Genomic DNA, 20,853 nt, shown 5'->3' on the forward strand with positions numbered 1-20,853 from the left:
AATGTGTTTCGGGGACGTAATGGACTGAATTCTGCCTGGACCCGCCCTCAGCCTGGCAAAAAGACATGCTACAGGGGAGGTCTCCCCGCACCTTCGGCGCATTGGAAACATTTTTTCCGAATTGAAAGGATGGAGTACCGGTAGACGTGGTTGAAATCTGAGCTGTAATTAACTGTTGAAGTTTTGCAAACACGAACATGAACAGTGACGTCAACTAGACGGAATATTAGTGGGTCCTGCAGGTGCCATGAAGTCTTTTGCTGTCTAAGGCGACAAGGCTCCAATATAATTAGGCTGTCAGGCAGCACTCCACTTCAAGTTCCAGCCACAGATTACGCCGACGACAGCGAGATAATTAATAAATATTCCAAAAAGGATCATGAACCGCTAAAGAAACTCCAGGTCATCATACGACACCGAAACACTCGTCCGAGCACTTCAAAACAAGGAAGGACAGGTAGGAGATTGCTCTCATCACTCCGCCTGACCCCGAACGCCACGCGAACCCGACCTGCTCCCTCTAGAACCACCTTGACCTCGTCCCCGTCCCTTCTCCCCGCCACCCCCTCTAGATTGTCCCCTCCCCCTTCCCCCCCGTCCCCTCGCTCTATTCTCTCCCCCCCCCCTCCCTACCGCACCCCCCCTGGCCCTCCTCCCTCCCTCCCTCGGCCTCCTCGCCACTTCAAACGGGATCCTCACCAACGGCCTCTCCACCCATTCCACACCCTCCAGCCCTTCCCTCTCCTCCCCCTCCAACCTCCACCCCTGAAACACCCCCATCAACCCTTCCACACCCCCCTCCCCGACCCGCACCTCCCGCAACTCCGCCACCCACGCTCGCACGTACTCCCCCCGCCCATCGTACTCCACCGCCTGCTTCACCGGATTGAACACCCGCCCCTCCCGCGGATCGTTGCCCACCCCCGCCACGTACTGCCAGTTGCCCCAGTTGCTCGCCCCGTCGTAGTCCACGAGGCAGCACTCGTACCACTCCGCCCCCAGCCGCCAGTCGACCCCGAGGTGCGATGGGGATGAGAGGAAGGACGCACAGTTTTGTCGCGCCCGGTTGGACGTGTAACCCGTCACGGCGAGCTCGCGCATCGAGGCGTCGATGAGCCCGATGCCCGTCGTGCCCGTGACGAAGCGGTGGAGCACCTGTTGCGTGGACAGAGCGAACGACGGCGCGTTGTTCGCGGAGGCGGGTAGCGTCGTAGGTTTCGGGGATGTTGACTCGGCTTCCTGTTGTTCAGTGAGGAAGCGCCAGGTCTTGGTGGGGGCGGACTTTGTCGGGGATGTGATGGTGGAGGTCGTCGACTCCGAGCCGGCGGTCGTCGGCCGTGCGGACGCGCCGCGAAACCCATCGAGGAGGAATAGCCGCGCGCCGAACTTCTGCGCGCATAGGCGCATGTAGTCGCGCCAGAGGAGTTCGAACCGCACGCCCGCCGTACCCTCCGACTCCCCCCCGCCAAAGCCTGGCGCGGCCTTCCATTCATCCTCGTCATCGTCCGCCTCCTTGTCCGAGGACGCCGGGATCTTGCCCTCTTCGAACGCGTGCATCTGCCAGTGAACCCAGCGCGCAGTCAGCGCGCCGATGGCGAGATAGCCGGACAACTTCGTGCTGAAGTCCTCACCGACAAGGCCATTGCGCGTCTCATGGTAGAGGGTCATGGCGCCGGTGCGGAGCAGGTGCTGGACGCGATGCTGGCCGCGAGTTTCGCCACCGGAGAGGGGGTGGGCGTTGGTGACTTGTTTGGCGGTATAGGTGGACACCCAGTGTGCTTCGGAGGGGGCGGCGTTGAAGAAATTCAGCGCGGAATCGAGATCGAGGGGGCGGAGGAGTCGCTCGGTCAGGGTTTCTAGCGTGGTTGGGATCTCGTAAGGGGCGAATTGCGGGGGGATCAATGTGGAGGTGGGAAAGGGTGGTAGGGAGCCCTTCTGGGGAGCAGCGCGCACTGGCCGTGGTTTCGAGCGGAGCGGCTCGAGGGATTTGCGGAACGTGGTGTAGACGTCCGGGAGCTCGTTCATGGAGGAATACGGGAGATCGGCACTGAATGCTGTGAGTGTCTGCAGGCAACCGACCCCTGTGCAACGCGGGGGACTTACTCATCGACGAAGTATTTCTCGTCCCCGAAGAGACGGAATTGCTTCCCCCCATTTTCCAGGACGGCCTTAATCTGCGCTTCATCCTCCTTCTCTTCGGGTAGAGCGTCCGATGTCATCCAGACGCCCACAAGTTCGAGTCGACCATCTTCTGTGGACAAAACGCTATCATCCCCTGCAACGAATTAGCATAAGCGAACGGAACGGCCTGAACTTCACGGTGAGGTAACATACGCTCGAACTGCTCAATCATGTCGTCCAGGACCTCCGCTAACCGTCCCGCACGGATGACCAGATCACTCCCAAGCTTCTGGAAGGACTGTTTTAAGTCCCACACCGACTCCGCAGTGAACTTCGCGCGATGGGGCCCCGTCCTCGGGAAGTTTCCCACTTGGCTCCGGGCGGGTGCATAGGGTTTCCGAGAACCCGTCTCCCTAGTCCTCGCATCCTTGTGTAGGAACCCGCTCACGTCAACCTGCTGCGCCGGGAAGACGTACAAGGGAAGGAGATGGGTGAAGTCGGGAACGGGCTGGGATGATATGTGCTCCCCGCTATCACGGCCCTCGTATAGCCGTGCGACCTCGTCCAGGACGGGGTTATCCGTGACCCGCAGGTCACGACGCAGCAGGTAGATGAGCACCTTGGAGACTCCGGAGTTGGGTGATGCCATGATCAGGAGATGCGGAAAGACGTGGAGCAAATCAACTCTCCCAATCAATGGCCCTGCGAATATGAAACGGGTCCGTCGTGCCGTTAAGTATCCCGTCCCATGCGGCTGGAGAGTCCCAAGGTGTTGGATCGGCCGCACACCCTATCTCATCTTGATCATGCAGGCGAACACCAGATCTCAGCCACCAGATCGTAGGACCAGACCTTTTCTGGCCGTTCTCACCGGCAGGGCGATGGATACCAACGAATAAGATCACGGATTCGCCACCAAGGGGGGCTTCTTGCGCGGCACAGTGAAACAATTGAACAAGGGAGCAAGGCAGGATGGAAGAACTAATGGCTGACAGAACAATGAATGGTACTTGGTGACGAGATACGGAGGTCGGGCAACCTGACAATGACGAATTTCAAATGCAAAGCTCGCGGAAATCCGCAAGACCAATGCAGCAGCGACCCAAATCGGAAAGGAAAGAACGATTTTGACGCCAGATCTTCCCGCCCCTCTAAGGCTATGTGACGTGCAAGCGATAGAATATTGGAATTTGGAACTAATAATCTTTGGTGAACCGCCAGCTTGTCCCAGGAATCTAGGATCGTCAAACGGATCAACGAGGCGGGTGATCTACCCTCCCTTCCAACCGGAGAGACGAACCACCGAAACGCCTCACCTTGCGAGAAAAAATTAACCAATAAGATGGGTAGTAAAACCGATGCTGATTGTTGACTTTGGGGATTCCGCTCCAATACGATGGTACAACTTTCAAGCCTACAGGTCATATGCGGTGCTGCCATGCCATTTCCGAGTCCTTGGGTCATTTCTGATCTCTGTGCATAATGGGCAACCGAACATGCGGACACACAGGCACATGGGTACTCAGGAAAGGGAGAGGGAAAACCCGAGCCCTTGAAACCGGGAAATTTGCAGACGGGCAAGGGCTGGGAGGAAAAGCAATCAACGATACGAACCGGAGAGACTGGGCGTCGGGCTTCGATGACCGATCGCACAGGGGCCCGACGGAACCGAGAGAAGCCCGCATCGTCCGGTGCGGTACCTGGCCGAAATGAGCGGAGAGACATGAATCAATTATCAGTGACTTTCTGACGCGGCTCAAAGGGAATGCTACAGCCACTGGATCAAGGATGGTTCCCGGGCTCCCAGTATCGTCGTCAGAAAAAACGCGGGACGGGGGCACTGACCAATTCCTTGGCATCTAGTAACCAAACGCGAACCAAACGAACTAGCACAAGCGCCCAACTGCAGTCTCGTTCCCTCGATTCAGGAGATGCCCCAAAGTGCAACGTCGCAGACTCGCAGTCCTCTGTCGCTTCCCAAGTGGAGATTGCTGATCTTCGCACGGCAAAAAAAAAAACAAAACCAAGGGAACAACCAGTCGCAACCGATGAGAAAGTCAGGACAAGCAATTACGCAACAGGTACACCAAAAATAAAAGAACGAGGCGACAAGACGGGTCGTGCTGGTCGTCGGGATGGATAAGCGGTTGTAATGATTTGCTCGATCCGGGGGAATATCCAGGGATGGACGGAGATCGGGGCAATTAGAGCGCGGAGATCGTCAGGGATCCGGGCTGCAAGTGCAACTGAGCCGCTGGGCCCACTGCTTCTGCACCAGTGCGCCAACCCCGACGACCCTTGTCTGCTTCATCCGATCCTCATGCGCCACACGCCCCGACACGCCAAGGCGAGCTAGCGTAAACCACCGACTGCAGGGATGCGACAGGGTTGATCCGAGGATTTGGCTGGTGGGAACGGGTGGAACTTAGGGATTTGGGAAACGACGCTACCGGTACTTGCCGTGATCAGATCCTGATCTAAATTTTCCCCAATCCACTGGTCAAGACGCATGAATCATGAGTGATGATCGTCACCGGATCACTGGGCTACCTTACTCGTACGTTTATTGAGATTTTGCTGGGACTTATCATTTACTACTACTAAGTATCAGAGCTAGCTAGTCAAGCGCATGAAGATTTAAGACTGTATGAATCAAAGAATGGAGACGGTGATGACTTGGATGATTCATGACTCTGATGAGCGATATTGCGTGCAGACGACCGTGTTTGTTACTCTTCGCTGCCGTCCATCCGACCGCGCTCTCCGTTCGCTAAATGTCTGAACTCGGAAGTCCGAACACATCGGCAATCCAGATTTCAGCCAATCCCCACTCCATCCAGTCAGATCCGATCCTCCGAGTCCCTCCGCCCTGCTCTGCCATGCCAAGATCGCCGTCCTGCGTTCGACGCAGGTCTCGACCCAACTCGCCCCTCGGCCACGGCGGGATGCGGGCTTGCAGGTCAGTCGGTTTATCTATAGGACTGCGATGTGGTGCGGCGTCGAGAAGCAAGCAATCAAGCGGCGGGCAGGACGGAGCAGCTGTGACCTGGTATTCGGGATGCGGCGGGACTGATGCATGGCATTGCAGATTGCAACGGGTGTCGTACAGATTACAGAGGGAGACAGTGCACGAAGAAGCAAGTAAATAATGTTGCGATTTGGGAGTAGAATTCCATTACGGAATCAGATAGGCCATGACTTATCGGAGTGAGTGGTGGTGGCTGTTGGAGACGCGTAGCACAAGCCATGCAATTGTTTCCAGAATGTCGATCATCCAAAAACTCAATGGTGGTACAATGTACATAATGACTTACATATTGACATGACAGAATCGAGGGTTGTGGCGGCGGTGCTTTTCTCAGAATTACTCAATCTCATCATTCAGCCGGACCACAACATGCTTCTCCGCCCAGTGACACCCCTTCCTCTCTCCTACCACGGGTGACATCTCAACAAACCCCCCTAATCTCGATCCTGCCCCTCCACCGTGCAACAAACAAGATCAATATCCACGCCACCACCAACCCTAACACACCGCCGTATGGATCGCCATTTTTCCCTGCTTTCGATCCTCCTCCACACTCCGCTTCCGCTTCTTCGTCGAATGCATTTTCTCCACGCTGTCCGCCGAGAGTGACTGCCACGCCGCCAGATCGCCCTCGCTTATCTGCATCACTGTCTCCGTCACTGATACTAGGTCGCCGATCAGCCGGTCTATCAGGTCCATCGACACCGATTCGCGGACCACCACCCGGAGAATCTCCGTGTTCTGCTCGTTGGCGGGAAGCGGGTAGTCTGTGATTTATTGGTTAAGTTTGCTTTTTGGGGGGGGGGGGGGCTAGATTGGTTGCGCCATGTAGGGTTTGCGGTTTAGAGCTGAAGGACGCGAAGGCGATGGGTGGGTTTATTGGTGGTGTTGATGGCGATGATCGCTATTGAACTTACTCGGGACGATGTACTGCCGCGCTCGAAGCAGCTGGCTCACCGCCGCCTGCTTGACGTGCGGATACTCCTTCTTGAACTGCTCCGTGAACGCGAACGCGACCACCGGCAGCCCCTCGTTGTAATCCGCGCTGGACTCGCTGCGGACGAATTCCTTTTGCCCATGGTACCCCCAGTCCCCCTTCTTCCGATGCACGTCGCTGAGGCACCGATACCAGCCCGTCGCTTCGAGGCTGCGGCTGAGTAGGCGCGCGACGGCGAGGCAGTTCTCCATGATGCGCTTGTACCCAGTGAACCCCAGGCGCATGAAGTTGAAGTACTGCACGACGACCTGGCCGCCCGGGCGCGAGAAGTTGAGAGTGTAGGATTCCTCCTTGCCGCCGAGGTAGTTGAGCTCGAAGACGAGATGCCTCGGGAGGTAGTGTTGGTCGCGGAAGATGATCCAGCCAAGGCCGGGCGAGACCAGTCCGTATTTGTGGCCTGAGACATTGATGGAGTGGACGCGCCGGATCTTGAAGTCCCTGCGCGATCGATTTGTATTAGACATCTGCACGCCTCGTCGATCATCCAGTTTGCGAACTCACCATGCCCCCCCTCCAACTCCAGCGTCGGTAAACGGGGCAACGAGCCCTCCGCTCGCTGCATCCACATGAATCGGCACATCCAGCCCCTTTTCCTTCTGTACCTCATCCAATAGCTCCGCGATTGTCTGCACCGGTTCGAAGTGGCCCGTATACGTTGATCCCAGGATGATGTACACCCCAATGGTATTCTCATCCACATTCTCCTTCACCAGCCTCTCATCCAGCCGATGATGGCTCTCCTTCGACACCGGCAAGATCCTCGCTTCCACCTCAAAGTACCGCGCGAACTTCTCCAACGCCACCTGTGCGTTCGCCCCCATGATGATGTTCGGTTTCGACGTGTCTTTCCCTTCGGCTTCACGCTTCTCTTTCCACCGCCGCTTCATTGCGAGCCCCCCAAGCTGGATCGCTTCCGACGACCCCGTCGTCGCCGTCCCGATGGCCCTTTCGCCCGGTTGGACGTGCCAGAGGTTCGCGAGGATGGAGACGCAGCGCGCGTGGATGTCCATGAGCGTGGGGTACTCGTCCGAGTCAGCGAGGTTCTTGTTGTAGTTGTCCTTGAGGAGCCGCTCCGCCTCCGGCTCGAGGTATGTGGAGACGAATCTACACGAACTTAGCTCCAACCCTCTCTCGTTCTATTCCATGCTATTTCCTTACGATGCCAGATTGAGTGCCGGACGTCCTAATCCGTTAGATCGGGATGGGTCGTCCTTTCACCGGAATCTAGCACTCACCGTCTAGCGACAGTTCATCATCGAGGATCTGACGCACGTCACTTGGATCCCCTCCATTGGTAGGGAGCCGAAACTTGCTCAGTTCAATAGAGCGACCATCTCGGGCGGTATACGGAGCAAAATGGGATACATGGCTCTTCGCATGTTTCCCACGCGGGGAGTCACGGAGGAGCTCAACCAGCTCTTCCGGATCGATCTGATCAAACAGTTAGGCCCAGGTTTGATAGTATGAAGGTTGTCACAAGAGAAAATAAAAGGGTAGGAGGGACAGTATGGATGTAGGTATTTTGAAGTTGATCAAGCAGCATTGAGACTCACGTGAGTGGACAGCGGCATCTTTCAATGCGACACTACAGCGGCAGGTTTGATATGACCTATGAATTGCAGTAATTGGAAGCAAAGCAAAAGGACGGAGGTGGCAATTAGAAATGAAAAGGCAATTCAATGTTAAAGAAACCAGCCATTGCGTTGTTGCTTGCTCTTCGGTTTCATAAGGGAACACCGTTCTGATATCTGCCGGTAATATTGCGAGAATGGTGATGGAGGAATGAAGTAACCGTCACGTCATATATCAGGAAAACCTGCCCGAAGCTGGAAATCTATTTACTGCTCATACCTATGAAAAGAAAAATATGCAAACCTTCAAATTATATTCGGAGTCTAGTAATCCGCAGGTTCTTATGCTCGACTCCATATCCGCAGACGAAACAACAAATGAGAGGGGTTGATCATGAAGTCATCAAAAGCACGATTGGGGGTTACCTCTTGTTCGTTCATGAAATTTACGCTAGAACGTTGGAAGTCTAGATTATTGAGTCCTTCAAATATCGTCAGCATGGATACCTGAGATATCCATAAGTGTCTATCGTGGAATACCGGGACATAATACCTGCTACAATGCTGCCTCACTCAAGTTAATTGGCATCTTAACCATCAAAATATCATCCAATTACTCCGTATTCCATCGGCGCTTTTGGTCGAATTAACGCCGACATCCTAAGTCTCACTGCTCTCGAATCTCGATAACCTAGGCTGCGTCATTCTTCCAAGCACGTCAGTCTAGTATAGAATCCCGATCTGCTACTTGTCGGATTCCGTCAGAGGCACATGGGATCGCGTCAAGACTCCAGTCTATCTCGTAAGGATTTCTCAGTTGGACCATGAACAATTGGACACGGCAGATTGGCTGAAGCTCCTGGAACACGGAGCATACATCAACCCGATCGTCATCTGCGGGGCCGAAAGCTTGTATTCGTCATCATCTCATCGAGCTCTGCCCTGCCGGAGGCCTTGGAGCGAGCGACTCTCATGGTCTCACCACCACCATCCGATCTGTTCTAGTATACTGTAGTTTAGTTCATCTCTTCGCTTTGTGCTTCTTCTTTTCGTTCGTAGGTTTACCTTCATCATTTGTCAATTCGACTTGTTCTTCCATACCCCGCCATTGAACCCACAAACATGCGGTTCTCTCCCATCGTAGCGCTAGCCGCTACTAGCACAGCGTGGGTACTTCCCAACGAGCAGATCGTCGAATCCATTTCCGAACTTCACGAGCAAGTCGACACGGCCTGGGTCCATCTCCCAAGTAAAGATGAAATCGCCGACGGCGTCCGAGATGTCCTCGATAATGTCGTGGAGACATCGACCAACGCCATCGATGAGGCCATGCGATCCATGAGCCGCGTCGTAGACCTTGTTGGTGCTGATCGGTTCCCGGAGGAGTTCTTTGATGTGACCTCCTGGCTGGAGTCGTCCATGATTGACGATGTCGATACCTTCGAGGACGACGAACCTCCGCATCATGGTCCTCCGCATCATGGTCCTCCAGACCATAAGCCCCCACACCATAAGCCCCCACACCATAAGCCCCCACACCACGGCCCGTCGAATCTGACGGTATACGAACTCATCTCGAAATCGAAGTATACCACCAAGCTTGCCGCGCTGATTGACGAGGACGAGGACCTGGTACAGCTATTGAACGGAACCGAAGCGAACTATACCGTCTTTGCCCCCGTAGACAAGGCCTTTGAGAAGCTCCCCCACCACCACAAGCCTCCAAAGGAGCTCATCAAGAAGCTTCTGACCTACCATGTTGCCGACGGCCTGTATTCGCCAAAACGATTGCTGATCAGCCAGACCATCCCCACCCGCTACGAACCAGATACCCTCAATGGCCCGCAACGTATTGCCGTGAAGCTAAGCTTCAAGGGCCTGACACTCAACTACTACTCCAAGTTCATCGTCTCCAACATCGTAAGCCATCCCTTCCTCCCCATCTTTCCGCAATTAACACCCCCAGCCCGCCACCAACGGCCTTATCCATGGCATCGACTCCCTCCTCTTCCCTCCCCTTCCCACCACCCCCCTCCTCTCCCTCCTCCCCTCCTCCTTCAGCACCCTCACCCTCGGCCTCCACCAAACCGGTCTCCTCCCCCTCCCCCCACACACCGGCGCCACCTTCTTCGCCCCCTCCAACTCCGCCTTCAAAAAACTCGGTCCGCGGATCAACGCCTTCCTGTTCTCCCCGCCCGGCCACAAGTACCTGAAAGCCCTCCTGCAGTACCACATCGTGCACAACGAGACCCTGTACTCTGACGCCTTCTATGGGCCCAAGCACGAGGGAAGCTCTACAGCTATGGATCCAGACAACGTCGCCCCGCCGCACTTCCACGTCGATCTCCCCACGCTCCTCGAGGGCAAGCATCTGAGCGTCGATGTCGGTCGCTGGGGCCCGTTTGCCGGGATCCGGATTAACGGGTTCGCGCGCGTCGCGGTCGCGGATGGGGTTGCGAAGGACGGCGTGGTGCATGTGGTGGGGAGGGTGTTGATCCCGCCTAAGGAGCCGAAGGGGCAGGAGGATCTGGGACTTTGGATGGGTGAGGAGATGGAGGTGGAAGAGTTGGTGGAGAGGCTGGGGCCGTTGGAGGAGAAGGGGTGGAATTGGGAGTTGTGAGCGAGGAGTATGGGGGAAATAAGGGTGAGCATGCGGAGCGGGTCGTCAGGAGCGAGAGGTTGGTGGATGATTCGACTGTTGATGTTAGGAAGCATATGATGCCGAGTATCTGTGCGAGAGGCGCTTGGTGGCGCGGCAAGGTCGCTATGAACGAGATGAAGGAGATGATGAAGCACAGACAACGATTCAGAAATAATGGCGGAGTTCCGGTTAGGCAATGGAATGGTCGTCATCACTTTCCCATGAAGTTTTGAACCTTGCGCATTTTCATTGTCACTAGTTCGGGGGTCATCATGCCTTTCTAACATGAGGCCTAGCAGCCTCGAATCGCCATCGTCTTCCTCCTATGTCCAGGGCCTAGCAGCCCAGATCGGCGTTGCCGAATGTAAAATTGATATCGCTCCATGTCGAGGTCTAGCAGCCTCCAGATCGCTATGCAGAAGTACAGCGCGCAATATATTAGTCTAAGGCCGTGAAGAATGCCTTGCACCACCGCGTAACGGGCATGATTAAAATCGGCGGTATACAGAATAAGTGTAATCGATGGTGTATAGATGAGTGGAGAGTGGGGAGAGGGGCTTCTGACGGAGAGAAAGGAAAATGCTTTCCCGCTTTCGTAATAAACCGGAAATCAGAGAATCAGGGCCGAATGTTTTCCATCCGAAGCAAATACCAATCCATGCATGCAAATCATCGCAGAAAGCCATCAAACATCGCTGAAACAGGAAAACAGAAAAACAAAACTGTCAACGCCGTGAGAAAATGCGTCACCGTCTCTTTCGTAGGAACCGTTCCTCTCCTAACCGAACCCACCCACCCATTAAATCGACCGTTTCTTCAGCACTCATGAAGTATATTTCTATTGTGGTGGCCCTCCCTGCCCGTACGAGTCGCCATGCTCGCCGTACCACGGCCCGGCAAACGAACCCAGCATCGGCGCAGACACCTGCGAAGGCGGGTGACCCTGTGTCTGCTCCACGTACGTCGGCCACGTTTGCGAATGTGAAAGCGGCTGCACCACGAAGCCGACTTGCTCGGAGGCCACGGAACTCGACACGGGGGCGTTGGTGGTCAAAGGGCGAGTAAAGGGAATCGCCGATGCCGGGACGGTGGATCCCGAGGTGGCGGAGGAGGTCGGCATGCGCCGGTGAGTGGGCGGCGCGCCGGTGTATTGGGATGGGATGGTCGGGGTCGCGGCCGCAGGGATGACTTGTTGCCGTGCCAGCTCGGGGTGCTGGGGATCGAAGGCTAGGGGATTGGGGATGCTTGGGAGGGATGCCTGGCGGGAACGCATGTCTTGCGGGTAGCCGGAGTCGGGGAAGGATGCGTAGGGGTTGAAGTTGGCGAAGTGGTCGGCGTTGCCGACGGAGAAGGAGCGGCCTTGAGCACCCAAGTCGAAGTTGGGGTTGTGTTGGTGCAGCATCTGTTCTTGAGGGGTCTTTGGTATTGGTGGTTGTGCTAGGAGTTGGCTTGGGATTGGTGGTGGCGGTGGGTTCCATTGAGTAGGGAGGTTGGACTCATTAATGAATGGCTGATTGAATAAGGGGTTCCATATTGTCCCATATGACTGCGAGAACCCTGCTATTCCGACGGTCAGTTCAGTGCGATCAGTAGAAAAGGTGTAACTTGCCTTCGGCAGGGTAATTCGGCGGAAACGGTCTGCCCATCCCTGAAGCAGAACTGGTATCGCTATCTTGAAGAGATTGATTTGAACCTCGTTGGTCATCCTCCTGTGATCCAGCCATAGCCGGTGATGGAGCAGAGGAGCCGGACAGTCCACTGTCGCTCTTGATCATGGATTGGGGACGAGTTTCTGTCGAGTTTGCCTGCTCCACTGGATAGAAATGGCATTCTTTTCGAAGTTTGATGCAGGTTTGACACCTTCCCGACTTCTCGGTCGGCGCAATTACGCATCGTATCTTGCGTCTGCGACAGTGACCTGTGAGGATGATAAGCGGATGAACTAGTGACCACAGTCAAGCCACCACAATAGAGGGAGTCTCATTCGAAAGGAACTAACCACAGGCGACCGACGTTCTTTGATAACCTAGTTTATTGCGGGGCTTGGAGGTGTTTGGAGTGGTGGGCTCGCTATCTGGAGCCATTGCTGTCTCTCTTATTTGTGCCGCGGACAAAGTGTGTCGCAAACCATGCTCAAGACTGCACTGAGAAGTCCGCCGTTTCCTTCCAGATTCCAGAGCCGGGTCGGCTTGCCTTCCCGTCGGGGTTGGTGATGGCCGTGCCTGTGATGATGCGATGGCCGAAGATGCCTCCGCGATAGACAATTCAGTGTGACCTAGTGCGGCGGGTGCACATGAGGACTTAACATCCGGGCCGAAGGAAAAGGCCGCAGCATTCGAGTAATGTGATATGTACTCGATGGAAGGCGTCGAAGGAAAGCTGTGTTGCGTGAGGAGAGCCATTCGCTTACTCCAATTCAAGAAGCCGGAGAACGGACGAGGTACCCTGTACGGAAACAGAGACTGAAGTCCTTCAACGACCCGGATCTAGACCTTTGCGAAAAGCCTTTGGGGAAAGCCAAAAGGCCCAGTCCGTCTGGATAGTCCAACGTATGGCTGTATCAATTCGTCCACTGGCGACTCCGAAAGGATACCGCTACATGATTATCGCCATTGACCAAAGGGATAGCGAAGTGTAGGAGTTGAGGGAGGAATGACGGGAACAAACCGTGTGCTGGGTACCGTTCTGATCAGTGCTGGATCTCATCCTTCATCCAACGAGTTGCGGGGACGGTCCGTCGATCATTTTCGTCCTAACTTAGTTTCCCAGTCCAGTCCACAGATGACGTTTGCTTAACACTGTAAGACTTCAAGCCTCCAGGCTTGCCTTTTACGTCAGTACATATGAGATTGTTGACCCCCTGGCACCATGCAAGTCTTTACTATGGTCGGAACTAGATTGTGGTCGGATGGTACCACCCCTTGCTCCAGTGGAGGGCACAGGGGAAGCCACACGAGATTCCGAATCCTTCAAGTTTGCCTGCGCTGGAGATAAGTTACAGAGAACTGGTAGCCAGTAAGTAGTAGTGAGTAAGCTGTCGACTGCATATGGTACGCATTGGCCATCGTCGACTTGGTGATACACCATATTACTGGGTACATGTTACAACACAAAAAGACAAGTGGGGATGATTGACAGGGTTAGTATTCAATCCGAAGTAACTGGTACCTGGGTAAGTTGCCCGTTGCCACATTTTTTAGTTGAGGAACTGGATAAGTACAACGTGAGTCGCGAGGCTGTCTCCGAGCGGAGCAACGAAAAGACTGGAGACAAGATATACGGTACACCAGGGTGGATCGGTAAGGATCGCCGTCAGGGAGAAGTCCCGCTGTGTGCCTCGTGTGTTGCGGGTTGTCGTTAGGACCTGAGCCATTGAAGATCATCTTGCACCCTATTTTCGCATCTCTTCACCAGGCCAATACATGAAATCAAGGCTGGCGATTAGTGATGGTTTGATGGGATGCATTTTGGTGGAGTGATAAGTCGGCCCTCCGTAAGCTGCACCACTCCTTGTGAGTTGTGCAACTGTTCAGGGGACCACGTCCAAACTCCCCAAGACACGATGACCTTGAATTTCCTCCAAGAGACCAGTGCTTCATGGGAGCCGCTAAGATGTGGTCAATGCACCAACCGGTCTGCTGTGAGTGTTGTCCGAAACGCCACAATGCGGATTAAAACCGTTATCAAGGGTCACCATTGACATGGCGCCCAGCAGCTCCATCGCTGCCCCGCTGCCCTGGTATTTTCATGCATCTCCAACCGTAAAAGTCTAGAAGGCGTTCAATAATTATGGATGTCGTCCAAATCGTCCGACTGATTGCTTTCTGATGTTATTTTAGTGAATTTTCCATGTGAATTCCTCATTATCCAAACGGTTTGACCTTGCCTCCAGGTACTCAATCGACCATGCGTAGCGGTTTCTTGACTCTTCACTGGTTGCTCATCAGCCATCGCCACGAATTTAGGACTAGCACATCGGTCAAGCCTGCCCACAGTCCATTGCGTCTTCAGAAATGTCCGAAGTCCATATCATTGGTCAATCAACCAACGGCCCCATGATCCAGCAACGCCACCTCGACAACGGGCCACAGCTGTATTCTTTGATCGTGGTTCTTGGGTGATCCGTTTCCCTAGTCATGGACTCGCTGGCGTCAGCACGTGGAGCTCAAGAAGCAATTGTCCAACAATTACCCTCATCTGGCTTCTGACTGCTAATATCTACATGTATGATAATCAATGATCCTGATTTAGGACTAATTGGACAGATGAGAATTAAGAAAGTACTCGAAGTCCTTTGCTCCCTTTGTCTGCGGCAGCGGAGTGAGCGAACGGACTTGACGCCGTTCTCAAAAGTCAAACCTAATCTGGCCTTGGCTTGGGAATCGCTATGTACCCAGAAATTCCCTCGGATCATGCCACCATAAGCGATAGTTGTGGGATCTGCAAATTAAGGGCGCTGTGCCGCCAAGAGTGGACTGGACTGTTGGGATGTGAGAGCCCGTAGCCGATGGTGTGGGGAGCGGATGAGGGACGTTCATTTTATCGTCAACAGGGCCAAACCATGATAGGAAAGGTGTCGCACAAGCGCGGAGGCTTTGCCGGTGCACCGGAGGACCAGCGTTTTCATCCCCAGTCGCCCCAGAGACCCAGGCAAATGATGAAAATGAGATGCTAGTACGGACGCGGGTCGACGGAGTACTCCGTGGTTCATGACGGAATTCGGGAATATCGTGGTTAGGGAACCAGAACAAAGCGATATTTTGACTGTGGGGGAATATCAACGACCAATAATACCGATCTCAATCGCCATCGAAATGCAAGGAAATTTTCAGCAGCGTCAGGTTGTTTTCCATTATTAGCCGCCTCATCCGTAAGGATTAAGGAACTACAATACCAATACGACATGGGCTGCTGCAACCTGCACATGGCACCAAAGGACCGAAGTGACATGAAAGCTGAAAGTCGATAGAGCTAAGGCAGGATTGGTGGGGGCAAATTTGACCATTGAGCAATGGGGACTGGTAAGTCATAATAGGAGTCCAAAACCTAATCTTCGAAGCTTTGCATAACGATGATCGCTTATAGAACGACGATGCGATTGAACCGAAATTTCAAAAGTTGAAACAAACGTCCTGAAAGATCGGGACCATCTCACGCACGTTGTGCATGTGGGCATGTGTGTCTGATCGAGGCACGAACTCACGGAGTACCTTAGCGCTACATTAATGCCCCATTGTTAAGTCTTTTTTTATTTTTTAGAACCGCTGAAGCCAGCAGCTAAAGACCAAGACACCCTCGGCTTCTTTTAGCATCTCGCACTGGTTCCCGTAAGGCAGAAATAAGCGAAACCTCTCATGATCTCTGCCCTAGTTTCTCAACAACGTCCAATGGGGAATCCTCCGATCTCTGAGCGAGATACGCTGGTGCCCGGTCTCAGCCTGCCCGGGGGCACGGATCGGCATCTGTTCTTTTTTGGTCGGAGACGACCGTTGCGTCGTTGCGTCGTTTGCATCGTTGTGAAGATGGCATGCAGGTTGAATGGGCGATCATCGTCCTTTTGTTTCCGCTGGCGGGACACCACGATCCTTTTGAAAACCTGGATACTATACTGTGTAGTATCTACGCCACTTCGGCGAAATTAATTCTCGCCGAGATGAATGGGTAACATCGACTGTGGAGCAGGTTCCGTCTCCGTTCAGCACTTCACCCGTCGAGGACTACAAAGTGGGACGTCGATTCATGGCAAACTTCGAGATGATTGTACATCCACTCCTGTTTTAAAGTTGGAACCATTCGATTTTCGATAATGGAGTTGCAGTGAGTCCTGAACTCCTGGTGTCATCGCTCAATACTTCCCCATCGTGACGACGACCCAATCCTTTCGTACATATGGCACCACCCACGAGTTTGTTTCGAGGGGCTATTGAATTCGGTTGGCCAGAGCCCAGAAGCCTTTCCCAGTCTGGTGATGAAAAGCAGAAAAAGCGAAAAGCCAACACACGTCCTGACTCCTGGCATTACCGTCCACTGCAGAGGCTACTGCAGAATGCAGATACGACGTCAAGCGTTAAGCATGTGCTTTTGACGCGGCCCAGAATAGGGCTTGGGGAATTAGGCGCCCAATGCGCGAGACCACCATGAAGGATCCTGGTTCTTGGTCTGTCGCACTCGCGCATATCCAGCATGGAGAGACGCTGGGAGAAATCGAGCACGATCCTTTGCCTTCCGGTCATTCGGCAAAATGACTGGTTGAGCCAAATCCCCCAGGCTGAAGACTGCAGAGTGAATGGACTATTCATCAACCTTCATGCAGAGGGTTTTACCTGCTTCCGGGTATTCGGGTCATGAGTATCTTGATCAAGTTTTCCCTTCATCCATCACCAATGGCGTCTCTTGGCCTGACATCGTTTAGGTACCAACTTGCATACTCGGCGGAGAATGCGTGATTCCAACCGGATTTGGTGATAGTGGAGAAGTTGTTAAGGTAGCGCTGGTGACGATGGGCTAGAGACTAGAGTAGACCTGGCATCCGGAATCATTTCCGCGAAACGCCCCCTGTTATTAGTGCTCATTTCTCAAAGCCTCCCCAATCTGGGGGCTACAAGCGCCAAAGACGGCTCTTGGTTGGTACGTATAAGAACTGTGAGATTCAATAGGGATACCACTGGTGACTTGATCAGAGGCGACATTTTGCAGAGTTAACCAGTACATAGTCACATCTGATCTGTTACGACTTTATGCTGGAGAGATGCCGGACCACTCTACTTCCGTCCCTCGTCCCTCTCAGTGCGTGCTCCGGTAAACTCCATTTTGCGATGGAATGACTGCATGGCACTAAGAGTCGATGGGGACATCGTGTGTGAAAAAGAGATAACATTTTGACCAGAGAGGAGAAGGAGAGTGCAATAAAGACAGAACATATACGTGAACTGAAGGGTATTTCTTGATCCCTAGATAGTGTCATTTCGGGGCATCCGTGGTTTACTTGGACTTGTTGTTCATATCAGCTGTGAAGAGAAGGATCTCGTTCGCGGTATCTTTCGCTCTATGCTGTAGAATATCAATCCCATCAATACTTGGGAGATTCAAGATGAGTTTGTTAGGGCGATGTGTGTGTATATTTAAAGCTTGAGATCTAAAGTCGAAGTATAGATGTAGAGATATGATGAAGAAGTGCTGAGCGAGCAAAAGTTAGAGAGGTAATAATCGCCGGCCAAGTCTTAAAAAGGAAGTTTAACAGCACTAAACACTAGATACAATGAGGGAACTGTTAATGATGGATAGCAATAAACTCTATACTACATATTATAGATTCTCGTTTATTATATCAATCTATGATTGAGTGGCTTATAATACCACACTTCGATCATATGTACAAGTATTTGTGGCTTTAGCGATCCGATATGGTTGAACTTCTACCAGTAGTACATGTACATGGGCCTTGATATCCTAAGCCAGTGCTTCACACTCATAATCTACCATACGCTGCAATGTCGTTTTCAATATCATACCAAAGGGCCCATACGGGATACATACCATTATCTGTATCCAAATTTCCAACATTCTATCTTCGCCACCTCCTGCCTTCAGCGCCACTGATGTGATGGTCATCCCTTATTTGGCCGACGATAAAAAAAAATTCGCTTCTATCACTACCTATTGTAAGGCGACGCAACTATGAACCTTCTTGCTCCACATGATTTATTCAGGAATCATTACGGTTGAAAAGAATGATAATATTTAAAATGTAAACAAAAAAATCAAATTTCCCGGCTACTAAGACTCGAACTTAGAACCTTGCGGTGTCAAATAACAGCCGCACGCGCTAGCCAATTGCGCCATAGCCGGTGAGGTGATTGATAAATGAATCGGCTGTTTTCAGACTATATAGAATTTTACTCAAGCACAACCGCCAAAACTTCGGAAAATGGTTGCACCCCATACCTGGGTATACAAGCTATTATCTAATAACTAACTCAGTTATCTAAGTTAACTAGTTAGTTAACTACATTTTGATATCCACGAAAAGATATGGGAAAATAACGATCAGCATCAGCCAGTTCATTGGCAATCGTGTTCATTTCCACGAGCTTCTTGCTGCCTTGCTGCCTCGCCACCCATCCAGATCTTCTACCCTTCGTCAGATTCCCATATTCTATCAGTATTCCGCAACATATAAATCCGAATGGATCCGGTTTAGTATAATTCTATACATCTTAGTTCGACAGAATAGTAGCGCTAGTAACATACCTTAGTCACATAGGTCACTATTCGTCCGGCTCTTAGTAACAATCTGGATGGCGGGGAAGTGTATACTGTAGAGGACTTAATGGACGAAGGTTTAGGTATAGGTATATGGGAATCAAAAGCTGGGGGCTGGCCAAAGTTTCATTCAAGCTCTTAAAGGGTAAGGAAGAGCAGAATGGTATATGATAGATAGCTTAGAGCCATGGTGGTAGGGGAACTGGCGTCTAGTGTATGACAGTTCTAACTCCACTTTCTCTTTTCATTTAGGAGTCATTTCTACACCCACTATGAACGAAAAGCCAATGTTGCGAAGCGCATGCTGCTTGTGTGAAGCCTACTCAACAATGGTAGTAATCTCCGAGCTAGTTATAGGTACATACTCAGTCGCTATACCTGGATGGTGATTGACATTGGCTATTGACTGACTCGACTGACCTTCCGCTGATTTTACGGGTATCCCAACCACTATTCCGGCTGAAGGCCTTCACTTGCCGAAGTCCGTTATTGCCCGGATTATGATCATTTGGGCCGAAGGTCATAGCCTCATAGCATATGGATAGCTTGCATGGCGGCATTGACTATAGGACAATTCAATCCACATACATTACGGGTATCTATCAATACAATCCCTAGATTTGCAAAAGAAAACAAACGAGCATCAGGACAAGATATTACCAACCTAGGAAGACCCCCAAAAGCGCAGCCACCAAAAGGACCAAACAGGTGCTCCGCTCCAACTGTCTAGTAGCCCCAGCAAACGGAACCACCCCGCCGCTCGAAGCAGCCGCTGGAGTGATGCCAGTTCCTGACTGCGCCGCGGCCGATCCACCGCTGCGGGTGTTCACTCCGGCAAGAAGCTCGGTGGGTATCGGACCAAGATTGATTGGGCCAGTGAAGGACACCACACTGGCAATGCTAGTGATGAATACCAACGAGGAGGCTCTTGGTGCGGTCGCAGCCGGGGTGCTGGAAGGGACGGGGCTATCGATTAGATTCAGATCAGCGGGGGGAGGGGCGACGATCTGGGTGGTCGGGCGAGATGGGGGCAGTTGGACTTGTCGAGTAGTCTGCGCTGGAGGTGGTTGTTGGGGTTGCTGTGTGGTCTGCACCTGAGGTGGAAGGGGAGCGGGTTGGTTAGGAGGTGCTGCTTGCGCCGTGGTGAGTTGGGGTGGCGATGGTTGTTGCTGCTGGCCTCCACCGTTCTGGCCTCCCCCATTATTATTGCCACAGTCCGCATCTCCCCCTAGATCTATCCGCATCGCGACACCGGCGATGGCCGGCCTAAGCCCATTGGACGTCTGTAGACTCGCGACGTCCACGACATCACCAGCATTGGGAACCGAGTTGATTCGGGCGGAGCTTGGTTGAAGGAACATGAGGAAGGTGTACTGTCGCTGACCCTTTTCGCCTCGGCTGCCTGGCGCAACGTAGTCGACCAGCGATTGGGCTTGGGATGCGAGCTGGAGCCTGTCCCCTGATGACTTGAAGTTCGGCTGCATGAAGTGGATGACCCGCTGAGAGCAGGTCGTGTCCAGCATCATGATTACGAAATTTGCTGTCGTGCTTATCCCGGAGGAATCGCCGAGACCAAAAGCTGGCGTGTTTGCGCATTCTACCACGGACATTAGCCTATAAGTTTGAGATATTCATGAAGCTAAAGATGCCATACGTTGCGCTGTGAACCTTGAGCCATCTGCAAACCCGTTTGAAGCATCACCGGTATAGCTGACTTGTAGTTGAACAGTATTTTGCCGAAAGCTCTGTGACAAATCTTGTGGCACGGACTGCTGCGCAGCAGAGAGAGCCGATAGAGCGAATATAGGAACCAGGCGGAACGAGAGGATGGACCGCATGATGAAAGTACACTCAGGAAAACGCAATGACACGCTTTAAAGAATCACAAAGCGAGCGTCGCTGGATGAGAATGAGTTGAGATAGAAAGGCAACACAAAAGAAACAGAACAGAATCAGGAATGATATACATTATTTCAACAGATCCCTTGACCGAAGCGAAGCCCTCCAACGCGACTCCTGAAGCCGTTATCGTTAGCACGCGTTTGAGGTATTCCTGGGCAACGCAACAGATCGGAGGCTCGTTGCAAATGTTGACCCTGTCATTAGTCCGGTTTCTATTGAGCCGAGCGGTGGCTCCCAATGATGAACACCTGAAGCGCTTCGTGAAGGGAAGTGGAAATAGATTTCTATGTTGGTCGGCGGCGCAGTCGCGTTTCAGAGCTGGATCATGAAG

At 52.8% G+C, this 20,853-nt stretch overlaps 5 protein-coding genes and 1 non-coding gene across 6 annotated transcripts; 1 reads left to right on the forward strand and 5 right to left on the reverse strand.

Annotated features, from left to right (window-relative positions):
- Positions 1-474: 474 nt before the first annotated feature.
- P152DRAFT_468743 (cryptochrome) lies at positions 475-2,770 on the reverse strand (the record flags this gene model as incomplete). Its single annotated transcript, XM_033680841.1, has 3 exons — positions 475-2,047; positions 2,104-2,275; positions 2,335-2,770. The coding sequence occupies 3 exons, from the start codon at positions 2,768-2,770 to the stop codon at positions 475-477; spliced, it is 2,181 nt and encodes a 726-aa protein (XP_033530467.1).
- A 2,877-nt stretch (positions 2,771-5,647) lies between these two features.
- On the reverse strand, positions 5,648-8,788 carry P152DRAFT_476937 (glutamate decarboxylase; the record flags this gene model as incomplete). Its single annotated transcript, XM_033681549.1, has 6 exons — positions 5,648-5,916; positions 6,067-6,584; positions 6,648-7,250; positions 7,305-7,329; positions 7,382-7,577; positions 8,783-8,788. The coding sequence occupies 6 exons, from the start codon at positions 8,786-8,788 to the stop codon at positions 5,648-5,650; spliced, it is 1,617 nt and encodes a 538-aa protein (XP_033530468.1).
- Positions 8,789-8,839: 51 nt separating this feature from the next.
- P152DRAFT_452492 (Fasciclin-domain-containing protein) lies at positions 8,840-10,337 on the forward strand (the record flags this gene model as incomplete). Its single annotated transcript, XM_033678297.1, has 2 exons — positions 8,840-9,637; positions 9,684-10,337. The coding sequence occupies 2 exons, from the start codon at positions 8,840-8,842 to the stop codon at positions 10,335-10,337; spliced, it is 1,452 nt and encodes a 483-aa protein (XP_033530469.1).
- A 663-nt stretch (positions 10,338-11,000) lies between these two features.
- Positions 11,001-12,973, reverse strand: P152DRAFT_205292 (uncharacterized protein). Its single transcript, XM_033674366.1, has 3 exons — positions 12,358-12,973; positions 11,968-12,276; positions 11,001-11,918 (listed from the first exon to the last, which is right to left on the reverse strand). The coding sequence occupies exons 1-3, from the start codon at positions 12,758-12,760 to the stop codon at positions 11,197-11,199; spliced, it is 1,434 nt and encodes a 477-aa protein (XP_033530470.1). The 5' UTR covers positions 12,761-12,973; the 3' UTR covers positions 11,001-11,196.
- A 5,153-nt stretch (positions 12,974-18,126) lies between these two features.
- Positions 18,127-18,206, reverse strand: P152DRAFT_t57. Its single transcript has one exon. It is a non-coding gene; the product is annotated as a tRNA-Asn (tRNA).
- A 936-nt stretch (positions 18,207-19,142) lies between these two features.
- P152DRAFT_205657 (uncharacterized protein) lies at positions 19,143-20,808 on the reverse strand. The gene is made up of 2 exons (XM_033674367.1): positions 20,275-20,808; positions 19,143-20,217 (listed from the first exon to the last, which is right to left on the reverse strand). Exons 1-2 carry the CDS (start codon positions 20,456-20,458, stop codon positions 19,277-19,279), a joined length of 1,125 nt encoding a protein of 374 aa, XP_033530471.1. The 5' UTR covers positions 20,459-20,808; the 3' UTR covers positions 19,143-19,276.
- Between the last annotated feature and the right edge of the window lie 45 nt (positions 20,809-20,853).

This window comes from Eremomyces bilateralis (genome assembly GCF_010015585.1).
Source record: "Eremomyces bilateralis CBS 781.70 unplaced genomic scaffold P152scaffold_30, whole genome shotgun sequence".
In the NCBI taxonomy this organism is placed as follows: Eukaryota; Fungi; Ascomycota; class Dothideomycetes; order Eremomycetales; family Eremomycetaceae; genus Eremomyces; species Eremomyces bilateralis.